Below are 15185 nucleotides of genomic sequence, written 5' to 3'. Positions count from 1 at the left end.
TCTATAGGGTCATCAGTTTGCTACAAAAGTGTAGTGCATTACATATACAAATGTACCCTAGGCAAAATTAGATACTTTGGATTCCTACCACCACAGGCAAAACTGGTAAACAACAGATACAACATTAAATGTTGAAATAAGCGTTGCTAAATAAAGGCACAAAATCTTGGAGAACATTTCTCTACTGCATTTCCTTTATTTTTCAGCTTATGTGCACAACTTCAATTCTCAAAATGAGGGTGATAAACATAACCACAGTGAGTGGCTTCCTCCTCCTGGGGTTCTCTGATACCCGGGAGCTGCAGATCCTACACACTTTTCTCTTCTTGGTGATGCAACTGTTGGGCTTGGCAGGTAACTTCATCATCATCACCATCACAATGCTGGACCCACAGCTCCAATCTCCAATGTATTACTTCCTGAAGCACCTGTCCCTTCTCGACCTCTCCTCCCTGTCTGTTACTGTCCCCCAGTCTATCCACAATTCCCTGACTGGCAGTGGATATATTTCCTATGCTCAATGTGTACTTCAGGTTTTCTTCTTCACATCTTTGGCCTGGGGTGATGTGGCCATTCTCACAGTGATGTCCTATGACCGCTATGTGGCCATCTGCCTCCCACTGCACTATGAGGTCATCATGAGTCCCAGAATATGCAGGTGGGCTGTGTCAGCTATGTGGATAAGTGGAGGCATCTCAGGAACCTTGTACACAGCAACCACATTCTCAATTAGATTCTGCAGAGACAAAATCATCCACCAGTTCTTCTGTGATGTCCCCCAATTGCTCAAGCTCTCCTGCTCCAACGATTACTTTGTGGTAATGGGGGTGTCTGCTTTTATTGCTGTCATGGCATTTGCCTGTTTCATAACCATCACCCTCTCCTATGTCCAGATATTCTCCACAGTCCTCAGAATGCCCTCTGCTGAAAGTCGGTCTAAGGTCTTCTCCACCTGTCTTCCCCACCTATTGGTTGTATCATGCTTTTACTTCACCGCAACCTGTGCATATCTAAAGCCAACCTCAGATTCTCCAACTACTTTTGACCTCATGCTCTCCCTGTTTTACACAGTACTTCCTCCAGTACTCAACCCTGTTATCTACAGTCTGAGGAATGAGGTTGTGAAAAGGGCTGTAAGGAAGTTACTTCCAGGTGGAGAATTCAATGTGAAAAAATCATTTTTGTTCTGTTGTTAGTGATCTCCAACTTACACAGGAGGAATGTCCTTGGTCATCTGGATTTCCCCAATTTATAATATTAATGTTAATACTGTAAAAACAAGAACATTTTTCTATAATATGCTATAATTATATGGTCACTGTCATTGCAGAAATTCTGATTTCTTCTATAAGTCATTGAAATTATGTTTGGTCTTTCAATTAATGCAAGATAAAATATTATAATGCAGTATCATAGGTCCAGTACCTCTTAACACACATTGTGTGTATGCACACAATCACACGCTTGGACACAGCAACAATGACACCACATGGTTTGAAAATTCAAGCATAGGTAGTATTACATGGATAAAGATGAATTCTGACAACATTTCCTACAATTCCACATATTAAATAAGATATATTGGTCACTATAATCAGTTAGTTTCAAATGACTATTTCAATTTGTATCTCTCTATATATAAATGATTTTTCTTGGAATCCCATAATTCTGTGCAATCACTATTTATGTGGCAATAGTTTAACCATAATAATTCTCTTCAATGTATTTTATATAATTTATATTATAACACACTTAACCTTTCAAATTTTCATTGTACTATTTATTTTACTATTTTGTTTATTTTTAATTGTTACTCTTACACATGAGGGTGAAAGCAGAATTTCTTTTTTATAATTCCAGTTGCTTTGCTGAAGTGATTTATACAAAATTTTCATCTGTCTTTTCAGTTTGACAGTTGGTTTCCAAATGCGATGAGTCACTGCACACGCCTGTGAATGATGTCTGATAGGCCTCTTGGCTACATTTCATGAGATTTTATTATTTCATGTGCCAAATATTCATAGAGAGCCTCTGAGGTTCCAGGTGACAGGAAGGGTAAAAACTTGGGAATTGTGAGGACTTTTCAGAGTAACAATATTTCACCTTCCTAATATTTTTTAATGTTCAAGGTACCAAAACAGTAACAAGATTTCTTTTTCATTTTTCATATATCTATTTAAATGCACATATATTTTTGCATTTTATTTTCTAGAAAATTTACATAATTACTTAAATTCTATGGTTTATAGTGGTAAAACAATTTCCTCAACAACGCGTCATTTCCATTTTTTATTTCTTTTAGCATGTGTGGCTACAAATCCTAACAAATCTGTTACCAAATTTAACCTTGGAAGCTGGAAAGATGATTCAGTGTGTATAGAGCTTGCTTCAAAAGCTCAAGGACACAAGGTGGGATCCTTAGCACCCATGTAAAAAAAAAGCTGAAAACCAGATATGTTAGCAGGAGTAATTTTTGTGTCATGGAGGGAGAAGAGGACTCAGAAACAAGAGGATCCTACAAGCTCACCATCCAGGCAGTCTTGTAGAAGTATTGAGCCAAGGCCCAGGTTCTGTGAGACCCTGCCTAAAAGATAAAGGAAACAGCAACACAGGAATATAACTCATGAGATCTCAGGCTCTGTGATCTGTGTGTACACTCAGGCTTGTGTACCTGCAGGCATGTGCACACACAAGACACAAGACCACACACACATACAAAAAAAAAAAAAACACTGTAAAGGTCTGTCATTAAACTCTACCACATCAGTTACTAGAAAATTCATTACTATGCATAAAACATTATACTATACCTTTTGAGTTTCATAATCATACAATGTTTCAAAACAATTTCTGAAATATTCTATTGGCCTGTTTTTATTTATTGATATCATTTCAATGATTCATACATATATATGATGTAATCTGATTACTCTCTCCAACCACCGTTTCTGATTGCCCTCCCATAGCTGTTAACTGCTTCCCTCAGAGATACCAGATGCTTTCCCAGGCCATCGCTTCTTTATTGTTATTTGTCTGTTTTGGTTTTGGTTTTGTTGAGACAGGGTCTCACTCTGTAGCACTGATTGACCTGGAACTCGTTAAGTAAACCAGGTTGTCCTCAGACTCACAGAGATCCTCCATTATCTCCTGACTACTGAGACTATAGGTGAGTGCCACTTCACCCAGTGGGCTTCATGACCTTTTCTTACAAAATTATTTTATTATTTTTTACTTCGTGCATAGCAGTATATTACCTGCAGGAATGCAAGTGTATTTGTGTCGTACAGTGTCAGTGGAGGTCAGATGAATTATGGATGTTTGTTAGCTGCCATGTGGGTGCTGGAAATCAAACCTGGGTCTTCTATAAAAGCAGCCAGTTCTCATAACCACTGAGCCATCTCTTCAGCCACCTCGTGACTTTTTTAAAAAGTAAACAGTTAACAGGTATGGGAGGGAGATCAGAAATGGTAATGGAATATTTTTATCTTATATGTATGAATGCTTTGCCTCCATGTATGTAAGTGCAAAATGTGTGCACAATGCCCAAAGGGGCCAGAAGAGGGAATCTGATCCCCTGGAACTGGATGGTTGTTAGCCGCCACATGGGTTCTGGGACTCAAACTCCTGTCCTCTAGAAGAACTGTAAGTGTTCTTAACCACTGAGCCATTTCTCCAGTCCCCTGTTCATGACCTTTGTGACCTCTTTCCTTTAACAAAGACCATCCACATGACCACTGGATTGGACTATCCATGGGAGCATGGTGGGGTCATTAGTTGGTATCCAACTGAAGGCAAGGATTTCCCCTCTCTCTGTATCTATCGGTAGCAAATTGGTTCTGAAAAGGAATGATTCTTTCAAAAGTGAATTCCGAATGAAGGTCCCTATCCCTCACTTGCTATAGACCAACTACTTTTTTAAATATAATTTAATGAATTCTTTGCAAGTTTCATACAATGTATTTTGATCATCTTCACACCCACTTTCTAAATTCCCTAATTCTTCCCAGATCAACAACACCTCTCTACCATTACCACCCCAACACACAACTTTATATCATCCTTTTTTTAAAAAGTTTCATATCATCCAATTTGATCATGGTGGATATTCTTGATCTGGTTCATGATGGCTGATAGTTTTGATATGCTCCAGGAGTTTCTTCCTTATTGGCTTTACCAGCTAGTCATCTTTCCTAAAGACTGTTCTTTCTGCTGCTATTCATCCTCATCTACATCAGATCCCAGAAGTCTTTCCTAGTAATGTGGGAAATAAGTATGTGGCACAAAAAGTGATGCTTGACCAACTGAGGAATCTGTGATGAAAGTTTCCAGAAAAACTGCATCTTCAAAGTGAACCTTCCACAAAGGCTAAACAATTGATTAGAAGTTCAGTGACAATGGAGAGTTTTGAATGTTGCAGGTCCAAAGCAATAAAATTTATTTTGGACCATCTTTAACCCCTAAATAGCCATTGCTTGCCCTCATTTGTTTCTGACTTAACATCCTGTGACTAACAGATAAAAAACATTTGGAATGTATTAACAAACTACCGGCTTCCAGCAACCAAAAGACTGAATGTCACCAGATAGCATCTGAGGCCTATAACTGAGATTTCTCTTTTGCTGTAACTGCCTACTTAATGTTTCCAACAACATATTTGAAGTGTTTTGATTAATGAGTTTTCTTTGTTCTGTTACTATACAACGTTCATGAAACTGCTTCTACTCACTTTGGAACATGGAATATGGAGTATCCTGAATCTCTGTTCCAGGACCACAGTCACTAATATTTGAATCCAGAATAAATATTTCTTATCCTATTTAAAAATGAATAAAATAATAAGTCAAATTCAATTTCTATTCTCCATATCCACTGTGGCTATGTGGACTCAGCCACCAGAGTGCTTAATATATTATTTTGCCAAAAATACTGAGGCAATGGACTATTTCAAAGCATCTCAATGTCTGAATTATGCATGAGATGTCACAAATATTTTATTTATATTTTGGTATTTTCATTAGGGAACACCACATTATGAATTAGCACATGATGCTAGTAGGGCATTCTCCAGTACATGATGAAACTTTTCCTGTAGTAGAATGTGTTAGGAAATCAAATACTATTTAAGGTGATTGTGGACATAGTGACATAAAGAAGACATTGATAGAGAAAAGAAGAGGCAAAGTTAAAGAGACAGGAAGGAAAAAGAGAAATAGAAACAAATGTTATAGTAGGGAACAGAAAAGAACTAAAATTAGGAAAGTTTTAAATAAAAAGAAAGAGAAAAAGAAAAGCAAAGAACAATTTCCCAATACTAAGATTAACTTTGAAAACAAAATTTGAAAAATGTAAAAAGGAGTAGTGAACAAAGTATAAAACATAAGAATATAAATCAAAGCAAATCAAAGTACAAGGAAATGTAAAGGAGGGGAAAGAGTACACACAGAGGCAAAAAAGAAACAGAAACAATACTTCCCTTCAAAATAGAATGTCATTATGAACAAAATTATCTGGGTAATAAAACATTAAAATTTAAAAACACCATGAACTGGGGCTGGACAGACACATTGATGAGGAACATGGGAGAGAGATAAAAGAGGGCAGGTGAGAGTAATCAGAAGTCATCATCTGATGTAGGGAATTTCCAAAAAAACAAATTTAATTAATAAAAATCTTTTCAGGGACTGGAGAGAAGGCTCAGTGATTAAGAGTGCATACTGTTCTTCCAAAGGACCTGAGTTTGATTCCCATCACCCATGTTGGGAGGCTCACAACTGCCTATAACTCAAGTTCCAGGGGATTCAACACCTCTGGTCTCTGGGCACCTGCACTCACATGTACATATCCTCACTCAGACAAGCACATGCATAATTTTAAAAAAATAAATCTTAAACATTATTGAAAACAAATTTATTTAAAACTTCTGATTTCCTGCTCTTCCAATACAATCATCTTTAATTTCCAAGTAAAAACTAAGACATAATTTTATTTTAATCCTTATGCTGCTGAGTAATTGGTTCATTAGTCTGATGGTTTACATTTTAAAGATGTGAAATTGAAAACAGAAGACCACAGCAAGAATGCTGACATTTCAGAACATGCTTTTCCTTACTGCTACTTGTCTTGTGAGTCCATTTAAACTTTCTTACAATAAATTGTGCTTGCTTTTCTTTTACCCTGTGTTACTAGGGAAATCCTCAAGAATTCTCAAGGAATGGGCTCCTATTTGAGAAATAAAGTTCAGGAAATGCCAAGAGGGATTTTGACTTTAGCAATTATTTTCAAGAGGGAACCATATGACCCAGGGGACCTCCTTATACAGCTTGGAATTACTGGTGTTTATGATCTCATATCTCAAGAGATTCTGTCAGTTTGGATTTTAACTTCTCCCAATGCTATTTTAAGCTACTTTCAAAAGTTTCAGAGTCCTACAGGCTCTGGGTCCCTTCTCATATGAACCTACAGCAATGGTGTCAGCATGCACAAGACCCAGGCAAACTCAAGCAGACAAAAACCCAGCACAAAATTGTGGAAATGGGCAGCAGGCTCCAATCTTAGTGGAAGAATTATTGGCCACTGATTACTGCTGGGTGAGACTGGATAGGCTGACTAGACCTCAGTGGATGAACTTGCACTGAGGGATCTCTGGGGACACTAACTTGATGTGATAGGCCTTAAGACAAATGGTAGAATTAATGAATTCCACTGGAGGCCATGGGTGGGGGCCAATGGGGAAGGGTGTATAAAGTTGATTAAGACATTCTGTATGAAACATGCACCCAAAGCTCCTCTGGCAGCTGGTGGTCTTGGTCCGGATCAGTGGTTTTGGGATGTCCACAGTTCAGACCTCCTTGGTTTTCCAGTTGAGTTGCCTCTTTACAGTCACCACAGTATAGATGATTTTATGTGTGAGGAGCTGCCCATGATTAAAATCTGCTGTGGGGAAACAACCTTCCTGGAAAATAAGCTTCTGTAGCAAGTAAACCCTGACTCACACAAAATTGCTCACCATTTTCTACACTATAGTGATACCTTCACTTAATCCTTTGATCTACACCTGAGAAATAAAGAAGTTAAATGGGAAATAAAAAGTTTCTGACCAGACGCTCAAGCGAGCAAGACATAAGAAACCTTACCATACAATGTCAGAACTTGGGGAATTTTAGGTACTCTTCAACTACGGTTTCTCTTTTTGTTAACAGTGTCCATAGCAAAAAACCCACATGGAAGCTGACAACCATCCATAAATCCAGTTCCAGGAGATCCAATACCCTATTCTGAACTCCTTAGGCATGCACAACACAGGTAGACTCACACACATGCAGGCAATACACTCATACACATAAAAATAATAAAATATTTTTAGATGTACAGCTGCATTAGAAAAGGCAAAATTAGAATGCATAAGGAAAACTATGAGATTCATGGAAAACAAGCAAAGAATAATATTAAGTTGTAAGATTTCCATGAGGAGAAGAGAAACATTTAAAGGGGTAGAAATTTTAGTTAAATATCAGAAAACACTTGAAAACTGGAAAAATATGAGTCACTAGGTGTAGAAAGATATGCAACTGATTTCCACCCAAATAACACTAACCATAAGTATATCTAAATTATAGTTAAACTATATAAATCAGAGACTAGGAGGATTCTAAAACCAGCAGTAGAAAAGAAAAATAACAAAGAGGGATTTCATTATTTCATTCAGCAGATTTTTCTGTAGAAGCCTCACAAGCCAACAGAGAGTACAGAGATGCAACAAAATGATAAAGGAAAAGGAATCCAACATAATGAGCAACAGGGACCTTTCACCTCACCCTCCATGCCTTCTAATGGGTTAGAGACACAGCTACTGCCCAGGCAGATAAGAGCTGAGCTGCTTCATCACTACCTGGTCTGTCCAATTAAAAATGCTGAGGGAATTTTTTGAGGCCAAGGAATGAGCAATACAAAGACTGAAAATGTAAAACTTACTGGCAATGTAAGGAAGCAATTGAATTCAGAATATGCTGATATTGTAATGGTGATATGGGAAGCTATCAACATCAAAATATAAAACTATTTACAGTAATACAATAATTTGTTAACACCTACCAATATAAAAAGATAAATTATAATACAAAAATTCAAAACCTGACAGCTGTAGTGGATTAAATTTATACCTCTTTTTTGAAAACAAATTATCAGCTTAAAATCACATTTTATAACAAGATAGCAGGTTGTCTGATTATTAACAAAATGATCTTAGTAAAATTTTAGCCATCAGTAATTACCTAGAATGCAAATAGGTGAAATTATTCAATATAAAATGCAGACAAACACTGGGCATGATGGCATGTCTTTAATCCCATCCCTCAGGAGGCAGAGACAGGCAGATCTCTATGAGATCAAAGCTAGCCTGACCTGAATAGTGACTTCCAGTCAAGCTGGAACTAGGGAGACCCTGTCAAAGGAAAAAAAAATACAGATGAGTAAAATGAGCAAGAGGATCCAACCATAAATTGCAAGGACTCACGGCCTGTGTGGACACTTAGACCCTGAAAGCAAAGTGTTGAGGATGATGATTAACACAGAACCCCAAAACTGGCCAATGTGCAGAGAACAAGAGGCTGAAGAGTGCTTATCCTTGAATTGGACACCTATTTCAAACCTCTGACTCTCAAAGCTCAGGGATCATTGCAGAAGACAATGTTGAAAGATTGTAAGATCTGGGGATGGTGGATGACCGCAAGGATACAGCCCTCCAGACAGCCAGTCAGATACACACATGAACTTACAGCAATGGTGAACAGCATGCACAAGTCCTGTGCAAGTTCAAATCCTACAAAATCCCAGTACAGTCATGGGGAAGTGGGCAAGAAACCACATCCCAACCTAAGAAACCCCCATCACAACTGATGGCTGCTTGGGGGGCAGGGACACTGCCTTACAAGGACAGGACTCTTGGTGGGTCTAGCAAATGGACCCACACTGAGGGACATTTGGAGAGACAAATCAGACTCTATAGACCACTATATGTGTGTGTGTGTGTGTGTGTGTGTGTGTGTGTATACATTAAAGTGGGCGGGGGCAGTAGATCAGTAGTGATTATAGGGCAGGGGATCTAAATACCATAAAACTATATTGTCTGAAAATCACAAAAAAATCAATAAAACTAAAATTTTAAAAATAAAAAAGTGAAAAAACCTCACTTTTGAAAAAATACGATATATAATTGTCAATGATTTTTATGATGTAAATGTTTTTAAAGATAAGAAATATTCATATTTACAGATGAATGAAGAAAGAGAGAAAAATCATTAGTAAAAAACATTCTAAGATTTGGTATAGCATAAAATTTGCGTATGTGGAGATGTGACCTGACTCGGTACATTTGCAGACCCTTCAACAAATGATTTCTGAGTGAACTGGGCTCAGAACACTATAGTTCTGTATTCCTCATGTAAAGGTGTTACATCAGATGTGACCTGCTGGTTCTTGGGAATGAGATGTGTTAACTCTTGCTTTGTGAGCCAAGAATTTGTCTACCTACTACACCTTCCTTGGGCACACAGGACCTGGGATTGTCAGCACCAGTAGAGCTTCTCCTCCCCTACCTATGATTCCTATCTGGGTAAATGTTGAGGACCCACCAGGTGATTGGCAACTTCATGGGTCAGTCAGCATCCCACCTCTGTTGCCCCATTAAGTGTGTCTTAAAAGCAAAGAACACTAATGGGAAAAAACAGGCACCTAGGTCAAATGATTGGATTCTGGATGTGATCTAGGAATAGAAACCAGACTCCTTGGAGAAGTGGTGGATTTACTCCATGCATAAAACAAATAGCCCTGAAATATCTGTGGTGCTAAAAAGTAAAGAAATAGGATGCAGCATGTTGAAGAGTCACAGGAGCCAGCAGGAAAGGACACAATGGCCAAAGTTGAAGCAATTTGAGCATCAAGTCAAATAGTAACAGAATCTAGTTATAATCCACAAAGTAAAATGAATATTTGTGAGTATCTATGTACATAATGAAACAAAGAAAAGTCCAGTCCAAAACACAGAAAGTATGGAGGGAATTTAAAAATAACCACTAGTGATTTTAATGAAACAGAAGCAGGCAGGTCTCTAGGCTACACAGGGAGTTCAGGGCCAGATAAGGCTACAGGGAGACTGTCCCAAAAATGAAAAGTTATTACTAGACTAAAACTTCAGTATTAACTGTGGCAGGCAAGATTCATGATCCACCCCTCAGATTCACTGTTCTGAGGCTTTTGACATGTGGGAAGGATGCTTATGGACATTGATAGTGGGAAAAAATTACTAAAATGCTAATATCATTGGTTGAAATTTCGATGAGATACAGAGTACATCCATCTTCTCCAGGAACTTCTACAACTTTTCAAACAACCTCTATTTTTGCAGTAGTGGCATTGTTATGTGGAGGGCAACCAACAGCTATATAATTGACCTTAAAGCCCTCTCAATGGGCGTGAACTCCTTGGTGGCACTGTAAACTCAACCAAATCTACATGGCAAGAGAGGACATAGATCTTAGAGAAAGCCCCCATATCTTTCTTATCTCTAGAAAAATGAAATTTTTACTATATGCTAAATATCAATCCTTATATTTACAGACAGGCATATCATACACCACTTATCACCAGGAGATGGAAGGGTCTCCCATGTTCATGGATTGGAAGAATTAATATTGCTACCAAAAGCAATATATAGATTCAATGCAATCCCAATCAAAATCCCTGTGACATACTTCACAGAATTAGAAAAATGCATCCTTATATTCATGTGGAGGCACAAAAGACCCCAGATAGCCAAAGCAACCATGAGCACAAAAAGCAATGCTGGGGGGATTACTATACCAGATCTCAAAGTATACTACAGTGCCATAGTCATAAAAACAGCATGGTTCTTGTGCAAAAATAGACACATAGATCAATGGAACATCACTGAAGATCCAAACCTGAGTAAACATAATTTCGGCCACCTGATATTTGACAAAGGTTCCAAGAACACACAATGGAGGAAAGACAGCATCTTCAACAAATTGTGCTGTCAAAACTGAATCTCCACCTGTAGAGGAATGAAAACTAGATCCTTATCTTTCACCTTGCACAAAAGTCAACTCCAACTGGATCAAAGACCTCAATGTGAAACAGAAAACCCTGAAACTATTAGAAGAAAATATTGGCATTAATTTACAGGATATAGGTGTAGGAAAGGATTTTCTAAATCAAGGCAGAAGTTTCTTAGGAATTAAGGTCAGCAATCAAAAAGTAGCACCTCATTAAACTAAAAAGCTTCTGCACAGCAAAAGAAACAATCAAAAAAGTGAAGCGAAAGCCCATAGAATAGGAAAAAAATCTTCACCAGTGACACATCTGACAAAGGTTTAACATCAAAAATATATAAAGAGCTCAAAAAACAAAGAATTGAGAAACCAAATGATCCAATTAAAAAATGGACTAAAGATCTAAACAGAGAATTCTCAAAGGAAGAAATAAAGATGGCTAAGAAACATCTCAAAAAACGTTCAACATCATTAGCAGTTAGGGAAATACAAATTTAAACCACCCAAAGGTATCATCTTACCCCAATCAGACTGGCTAGGATGAAGAGAACAAATGATACCAAATGCTGGCGAGGATGTGGAGAAAAGGGAACAATCATTCACTGCTGGTGGGATTGCAAACTTGTGCAGCCTCTACGGAAAACAGTGTGGAAAACTCTTTCAAAAACTAAAAATGAACCTACCATATGACCAGGTTTTACCACTCCTTGGCATAAACCCAAAGGACTCATCCTATTGAAGAGACACTTGTACATCCATGTTTGTTTCTGCTCTTTTCACAATAGCTAAAAGATTGAAGCAACCTAAGTACACATAATGGAGTTCTATCCAGCAATAAAGAAATGAAATAATGAAATTTGCAGGTAAATGGATGGATCTAGAAACAGTTATACTAAGTGAAGTAACATAGACTCAGAAAAACAAACAACATATGTTCTCCCTCATATGTGGCTCCTAGCACCAAACTCTTTTAAATTCCAGGTCCTTTTAATAAGAAGATGCTACACAGCAGTCCCTTCTGCATGAAATAACTACCATCATCATAACTTCAGCTGAGCCTGATTGCTAAACATAGTCACAATTGAGCTAGCTGATGGTTTAGCTCATTCATTAAAGGAGTGCCAAGCAGGGTCATTGAACCCTCACCTGAGTATCCAGCCACTCTTCCCAGCCAACTATTTCAGCCATGGAAGACAAAAGAAAAATGAGGAAGAATCCAATATAGGGATGCTTTTGAAGCCCTGGTCAAGAAACTCCAATGGACTTTCATATGAACATTTGTAAATTGCCCTATTCTGACTTTTTTCTAGTTCCCTGTCTAGAACTTGTAATGCTAATTACTCTTGCCTTCACTTCTCCTTCCCATCTCCTGTTCATGATTCAAGGACATTCTTCTTCCCTTAGAGATAAGAGTTATTCAATTTGGGAGTCTTTTAGGTAGATCCACTGAAGGGGTACACTAATTGCCTCACCCTGTGACCCTGTTCAGCATGGAAAAAGCCAGAGGGGTCAGTGTCCCTATTCCCTATTGGTGTGATGGCTAATCCTGGGTGTCAACTTGACTGGATCTGGGATTAACTGAAATTAGAGGGTTCTTCTAGATTGGATCATCTGAAGGTGGAAGACATACCCTAAATATGGGTGCTACTTTCTGATGGCAGCCCATATAAAAGGCCATGGCAGAAGAGAACAACTGGCCTATTGCTGCTTGCCTTCTCTCACTGGTGAGATCATCTTGCTGTTGTAGACTGAAGACTAGCTGGTCTTTTGGAATTCATCAGACCTTCAGTGCCAGATTGGAACTACTGAGACATCCAGCATCATGGACTGAGCGACTACAGATTCTGCCTTTCCAATGTGGTGTAGCCATTGTTGGACTATTCGGACTCTATCCCGGGGAGCTAAGCTGATAAATCTCTATACATATATATTCATCCTACTGGTTCTATTTCTTTGGAGAACCCTGACTAATACACCCACGGAGGACATTGATCTGCTAGGTTGCTTGACTTCAAGTTTTTGAAACAATTAGACCCATTTGGATCTCCTAACTCACCTCTTGTGAAGAGCAAGAAATTTAGTGACTCTATACATAAAACATTTGATGGTTTGTGGAAAAATAATGATGCTGGCTGGTTATTTCTAGCATCTCTGGATAAATTGATGAAGATACACAATGAGCTTCATGATAAAATTGTCAAGCTCCATATTCGAATCAACAGTTTAAATGTCTCCAAGTGTGCCCTGGAAGAGAATCTTCTCTCCAGCAGCCAGAGAGCTAAAGCTGCAGAAAATTAAGCTAGAGCTCTTATTATATATTTGGGTGACTTACAACACAAATTTAACCAGTTATTGTTGCCTCTAGACCTATAACCAGACTCAAAGCTAAGCAGGCCCCTAGAGGAGAGATAGAAAGTGTGGTCCATGGGGAGGTGCGCTACATCACTAAAGAACTTTGTGAATTTGCTAATTCTTTCAAACAGAAATCTAATGAATATGTCTGGGAATGGATTTTAAGGGTATGGGATAATGGTGGAAGGAACATAAAATTGGATCAGGCTGAGTTTATTGACATGGGCCCCCTGACTGGAGATTCTAGGTTTAATATGGAAGCTCGTGCTGTTAAAAAGGGTGTTAAAAGTTTATTTGATTGGTTGGCTGAGGTATTTATCAAGAGATGGCCTACTGACAGAGAGCTGGAAATACCTGATATCCCTTGGCTTAGTGTTGATGAAGGGATTGTAAGACTCAGGCAAATTGGTATGCTTGAGTGGATTCGTAGTGCAACACCAAATCCTCCACAATGGGTGGGCCCAGAGGACATGCCTTTTACTGATTTTATAAGATGTGAAGTACTGGGAGAGACACCAAAACGTGTGAAGATCTTTGTTTTTGCTCTTTTCCTTATGCCAGATCTTACAGTTGGAGATGCTGCTGCTCAACTGCATAAATTAAATGTAAATATAATTGGTGTAACAGGACCTAGGAGTAGGTCAGGTGGCAATATTGAATTACCAAAGACTAGGTGAGCTTACTTATAAAAATGGGTTGCAAAAGCAAAACAATACCTAAAAAGCAATGTGGCCCTCCAGTTAAGGTAGGGGCTTATGGGAGTCAGGTGATAAATGGAGTATTGGCTGAAGTCCGACTGACAGTGGGTCCAGTGGGTCCCCGAACTCATCCTGTGGTTATTTCCCCAGTACCAAAATGTATAATTGGGATAGATATACTTAGGAATTGGCAGAATCCCCACATTGGTTCCCTGACCTATGGAGTGAAGGCTATTATGGTTGGAAAGGCCAAATGGAAAACACTGGAATTTCCTCTGCCAGGAAAAATAGTGAACCAAAAACAGTATTGCATCCCTGGAGGGACTGCAGAAATTAGTGCTACCATGAAGGATTTGAAAGATGCAGGGGTGGTGATTCCCACCACATCTCACTTTAACTCTCCTATGTGGCCATTGCAGAACACAGATGGTTCATGGAGAATGACAGCTGACTATCGAAAACTTAATCAAGTAGTGACTCCAATTGCAGCTGCTGTACCAGATGTGGTTTCCTTACTTGAGCAGATTAATATGTCTCCTCATACTTGGTATGCACCTATTGATTTGGCAAATGCTTTCTTCTCGATACTGGTTCAGAAGGACCACCAGAAGCAATTTGCTTCCAGCTGGCAAGGCCAACAGTATACCTTTACTGTCCTGCCTCAAGGGTATATTAACTCTCCAGCATTGTGCCATAACTTGGTTCGAAGAGACCTTGATTGTCTAACTGTTCCACAAAATATCACACGGATCCAATATATTGATAATGTTATGCTGATTGGATCCAGTGAGCAGGAGGTAGCAGACAGCCTGGACTTGTTGGTAAAGCATATGTTGATGAGAGGATGGGAAATATATCCAACCAAAATTCAAGGGCCTTCTACCTCAGTGAAATTTCTAGGAGTTCAGTGGTGTGGAGCATGCACTAACGTGAAGAATAAGCTGTTGCACTTGGCCCCTCCCTCCACCAAGAAAAAAGCACAATGCTTTTTTTTATCAAGTGACTCGGAAGGCAGCTACCTTTGAGTGGGGCCTGGAACAGGAAAGGGCTCCTCAACAAGTCCAGGCTG

General features: G+C 38.7%; 1 protein-coding gene across 1 annotated transcript; it reads left to right on the top strand.

Annotated features, from left to right (window-relative positions):
- The first annotated feature begins 233 nt into the window (after nt 1-233).
- On the top strand, nt 234-1196 carry LOC103740861 (olfactory receptor 14J1-like). Its single transcript, XM_008841552.1, has one exon. It carries the CDS (start codon nt 234-236, stop codon nt 1194-1196), a length of 963 nt encoding a protein of 320 aa, XP_008839774.1.
- The last annotated feature ends 13989 nt before the right edge of the window (nt 1197-15185 follow it).

The sequence above is a fragment of the Nannospalax galili genome, unplaced genomic scaffold (assembly GCF_000622305.1).
Source record: "Nannospalax galili isolate Female #2095 unplaced genomic scaffold, S.galili_v1.0 scaffold158, whole genome shotgun sequence".
Classification (NCBI taxonomy): Eukaryota; Metazoa; Chordata; class Mammalia; order Rodentia; family Spalacidae; genus Nannospalax; species Nannospalax galili.
Note: the sequence above shows the minus strand (reverse complement) of the source record. Positions and strands in the feature narration are given on the sequence as shown.